Source organism: Rhodnius prolixus, unplaced genomic scaffold (genome assembly GCF_049639745.1).
Source record: "Rhodnius prolixus isolate KJV_2025 unplaced genomic scaffold, Rpr scaffold_9, whole genome shotgun sequence".
NCBI classification, from domain to species: Eukaryota; Metazoa; Arthropoda; class Insecta; order Hemiptera; family Reduviidae; genus Rhodnius; species Rhodnius prolixus.
In genome coordinates, this window is record NW_027411604.1 from 21,628,690 (window position 1) to 21,633,574 (window position 4,885).

Consider the following 4,885-nt stretch of genomic DNA (forward strand, 5'->3'; position numbering starts at 1 on the left):
TTGCGAGTTGAAAACCCGATGACTCGAGTGAAGCAACCTATTTTCATTCCTATTTTTACATAAAACCTCTTAGAGGTAAAATTACAATTTTTTTAATTCATTAAAAGATAAATGTGTTATGGGAATTAAGTATTTTTTTTTTTAATTCACTTTTATTTTCTTTAAAAGTAATATTTTATTGTGTACAGGATTGGTTAAAAAAACAAACATTCTTTCTGTTTTTAAAAATAAGTTTTCATTAAGTAGAATAAATAACAATTTTCCTGTAAAAAGAAAATTAAGCGACAAAAATATTTTTTTTAAAATTCCGGAAACTTAATATCAGTCTTAGCTAAATTCTCTTTAAACCACTTTTCCGCCTTTATTTTGAGTTCATCATCAAATTCTTTGTTACCTCCCACTTTACCTATAATGTTAAGAATAATAAAATATATAAATTAGACCTATTATAAGTATAGATAAGTAATATTTATTTTACCTGGATGTAACTCTATCTAAGGAATAGATAAAAGATTCATCGTCTCCAATATATTTTGTTTTTTATTTGATTGGTAATAGAAAGGTAAAGTTCTATAAGCACTACTAAATAATTAGCATGGGGATTTTACCTCTAAGGAAGAAATTTTGTGCTTGGGAATTAGCAATTCCTATTACATTAATTTTGCTTGAAACTTATACGTTTTTACAAAAAGTCAATATGTAAACAGTTTGTTCATTTCATGGTCTGTCATTTGTTTGATTCTCTTCAGACCTTTAACTGACTTACACAAATATATTTTGTTATATTTGGAATAGTATCCATTATTAGAAAATATTTTTGTCTAAAAGTTGGTAAAATTATTTACTAAAATCTTTTGTTTGAATAAATCAAGTGAAAATGTAAATATAATAGTAACTATAGTTATTTTTTTTACTTAGTACATTATATGTTATGTATGACTAATCAGGATACTACGAGGAGATGATGCAACATATTGAGGCTCGAGCTAGTTGGTGGCGACTGAGTCAGACATTTTTAAATCAATGATATTGCGATATAAAAGTACTGAGGAGCTCTAACTGTCCGCCGTAACGTTACCTTTTGTTCACCAGTTAGATAAAAAATAAATTATAATGGAGAATATAAGTTTTTTGTTTTTTTTCAATTAGTAGAAATAATTATATCTATAAAAAGTGAGAAATAATTTTAGGGAATAAAAAAATGGTAAGAAATATTTTGGTGATTTTACCTCTACGGAAGAAATTTTGTGCTTGTGTATTAATAATTCCTTTTACATTCATTATGCTTGTAACTTTTACATTTTTACGAAAATTATCTATATGTAAGTGATCGGCAAGTTTGTTCACTTCATCTTCAGTCATTTGTTTGTTTAAAAATTTAGCAACTTTCCTGATGTTTCCAGGGAAATCCTGAAAAAGAAAATGAATTAATAATCTTAATACTGAACACTATTTACTTGAGGAGTTTCTCTGTAAACCAAATTTTTTTCACTTGAATTTATTTGTTACGAATAATGCTATCTTGTTTATTTCTTCAGTGAACATTATACATATGAGCATTTTTATTTTATATCTACTAATACTTGGACTGCCACAATCTAGCTAAAGACCATAAGACTAAAGCTTACCCCAAATACAAAAAAATTATTTTAAAAATCTGTTATTGTTTTGGAAGCCTCTTTTTAAAATTAATCCCGGTTTAGTCGTTGTAATCTAATACTAATTCTTCAAGTTTAGTACTTTCCAAGATATTTCTTTCAGCTTTAAGAATTCAAAAGAAACCCTTTGGAGGACTTGAGCACTAGGTGAGATGTTTCAAAATTTTCGAAGAATAAATTAGATTCAAAAATGCTAATAAATTCTTTAAATAATAACTATAAAATAACCTTACCCGAATTAAATCTTCGTAGAACAGAAACAAAAAATTAGGATGATTTCTATTCGACCATCCTTCTTTTATATGGTCCCAATAAGGTGCAGTTACAACTGCAAAAAAAAAAATAAAGTTTTAGAAACTATATTATTGAAGTACATTTGTTTGTACCATTGTACTTCTACATATATTTGTATTATTAATACACATTTTTTTAAACTTCACCCAAATCTTTTTCGAAAAGATTCCAAAAATCCTTGAAATCCCCCTGGAAATCATAAGCTTTCATCAGTTTACAATGGTGATAATATGAGGCGGCAACATCAAATGGATTCCTAGCAACATAGATTACTTTACATGTTTCTATTAAAGCTGGTGGCAATAAACTTGGCGGCAAGTGTGTTTTAAAATGTCTCCTCTTCATAGACAGTGCCGTTTCGTAAACTGTAAAAAAATAAACACATTCTTAATGAATAGAATAAGAAGCCAAATGTGTTACACTTGAACTGCTACAGTTAGACGAGTTTTTATCAAGGATTTCATGAACGGGTTGGCTATTACAATTGAATATTTCTACTTAAGAAATAAATAGGTCATCTTCAGGGCTTATGCTTATAAACAACTATATTGTTTATTTTACAACTACGATTGTTTCTGCATAAATACTTTATATGTTATAAACCAAAAAAGCAAAAATACTAGGAAAACTTAATTTTGGGAGTTTTTTGTACCCTGCAGCATAGGCTTTTATCTCTAAGCCTGCAACATTAGCTCTAAAGGTTTTCAAGTAAAAATCTACCAAATACTTTGTACTTTAATATCCGAATTTAAGAATGAAGATTATTGTATTTGCGATTTTATTAAATGAATTTGAATTTGAAAAAGTTTATTTACCATTTTAATGATTCAATGATTTTAACATGTTATCTATTAAATTTTCATTATTTCATTTATTATTTCATTATTAGATTCGAACTGGGTATCTCCCAATTACCAAGTCACGCTTCATAACCACTAGACTAATACTGCTTATTATCTAGTTTCAACATAAGCAATATAGTAAATGTGTTTTTTGCATTCTGAATATTTAAGAAATTTCAATTTCAGTACATTCCACATTGACGCTATTGAAATAAAAACTCAACATCTACCTGGTGTATCCACATTTTTTATTTCTTCTAAAACTTTGGGTTCATTGCCGTTTAATTCTGCCACATCTTTTAGAAATTTATCATCCCAAACTACATGAAATCTGTAAAGATAATGTTAACACATATAGAATTCAATATTGATAGAAAGGATAAGTTTTGCCTCTTATTATAAGGTTTACCATATGAAAATTTTCTAAAAGAGTCTTGTATTTATAGCATTCCTAAATTAGAATCCCTGATCTCTGGATCGCAACTCCAACGCGCTACCAACTCAACTATGCCAATCCTAGGATGCTAAGTTATTGCCAAATACTAAGTAAAAATTCTAGGTACTCACTCTAAAAATGGACATCTATCAAATAATTGCATTTTAGATGAGGCTTCATAATCTAGATTGTTATTTATCATCCAAACTAATTCCTGAGTCAGTGTAGTACCTGTTAAAACAAATCATTTTAAAGGATGTTAAAGTCGATGATATTAATTAGAAAAATGACCTTTCAATTGGCAATTAAAAGTTTATTTATACTATTATTGTTGAACACATAAATTCTAGGAGAATTTAATGCAAGGATCCTCATGGTTCACGGAAAAAAGAAACACGTTTTTACAGTTGTTCAGTTTACAAGAAAGTACTACTTCAATCAAGGCGAATTAAAATTCAATAAATAAATATATTTAAAGAAGAAATCATAATAAAAATCTAAATATTCTTACAATACAAAAACTTACATTTCTTATACAAGTACACTAACTTTTTTAAGAATAAAAGCTATTCATTACGTAATATTACATGTATACCACACTTACTTTTATAAGTACGGTTTCAGCGTGACAATGACGTAGTTACTACTATGGATTCCAACAGTGTGAATGAAGTATTAGTATTTGCTGTAAATTGGCCAAAAAACAGACTTACCGGATTTTGGAAACGTCATGATCCATACATCATCTTCATTTAAATCGAAATTGTAATAATTTTCCGCATGCTCTGCATACTTCACTGGGAATAACCTTTTCTCCGGACCAACTTGTACAAAGCCCGACTTTTTGCCTTTGAAATACTTAATAAGTTCTTTGCTCTTTTCCCCAACAACTGGATTTATCTCAAATGGTAGCATTACTTAATTTCTGCTTTCTACCTTCAATAAAAATTTAATTATAACAGCATACTAAAAATATTGACTAGAAGCAAAAAAATGAAAGGAAATTTACAAAATTAACATCAGTACAACAATGGCTATATTCTCACTAACCAGACTGAAGATTCAAGAAGCAGCTAGGGTTATTACAACAAGATTTTTAGAGAACAAGAGCCGGAACCATGTAATAAATGCTAGTTTAACTTTTAAAAGTGATAATGACTACACTACTATTAAGGTATTCAAAAGTGTAAATGAAAATTTAAATCAAAAGTAAATTTTAAAATTATAACAGAAATATGATGTGTACATAATTTGAATATTATCTATTGTTGAAGTGTTTATTGAAGATAAGAGACAGCCAAATAGTTATGCAAATTAAAAAGAAAAACCTGTTATTTTAGTTAATAGTTAAGAATGAAGAAAGAAGAGCAACAATCTTGAATCTATTATATCATTGAGGTAGATTACAATTGTGTAATGAGTGATTACAAGCGACCTAAAAGATATATTGTAGACTCCTCATGGTGTCTGTGTTTTTCATCACAGAAGTATGCAATGTGCATGTATGGATGAGTGTGGGTGTGTTTTATGAAGGATGAGCTAGAATTTGCCTTTGTTTAATTATACTTAGCCACAGATGTTAATCTATCATGGCTCTTCCTACTGGAGATGTGTTCAATCACACATGGGCCCATTTATTCACCTTATAAACAAAG

At 28.4% G+C, this 4,885-nt stretch overlaps 1 protein-coding gene across 3 annotated transcripts; it reads right to left on the minus strand.

The window, feature by feature from the left end:
• Nucleotides 1-209: 209 nt before the first annotated feature.
• On the minus strand, nucleotides 210-4,439 carry LOC141454026 (luciferin sulfotransferase-like). Of its 3 annotated transcripts, none has more exons than XM_074127790.1 (8): nucleotides 4,281-4,439; nucleotides 3,944-4,162; nucleotides 3,362-3,461; nucleotides 3,025-3,125; nucleotides 2,099-2,317; nucleotides 1,892-1,986; nucleotides 1,230-1,410; nucleotides 210-406 (listed from the first exon to the last, which is right to left on the minus strand). In XM_074127790.1, exons 2-8 carry the CDS (start codon nucleotides 4,143-4,145, stop codon nucleotides 300-302), a joined length of 1,005 nt encoding a protein of 334 aa, XP_073983891.1. In that variant the 5' UTR covers nucleotides 4,146-4,162; nucleotides 4,281-4,439; the 3' UTR covers nucleotides 210-299. The 3 variants fall into 3 exon arrangements, with proteins under 3 accessions (XP_073983891.1, XP_073983890.1, XP_073983892.1); XM_074127789.1 differs by having other exon boundaries at nucleotides 3,944-4,166; nucleotides 4,281-4,438; XM_074127791.1 differs by having other exon boundaries at nucleotides 3,944-4,166; nucleotides 4,240-4,426.
• Nucleotides 4,440-4,885: the final 446 nt, after the last annotated feature.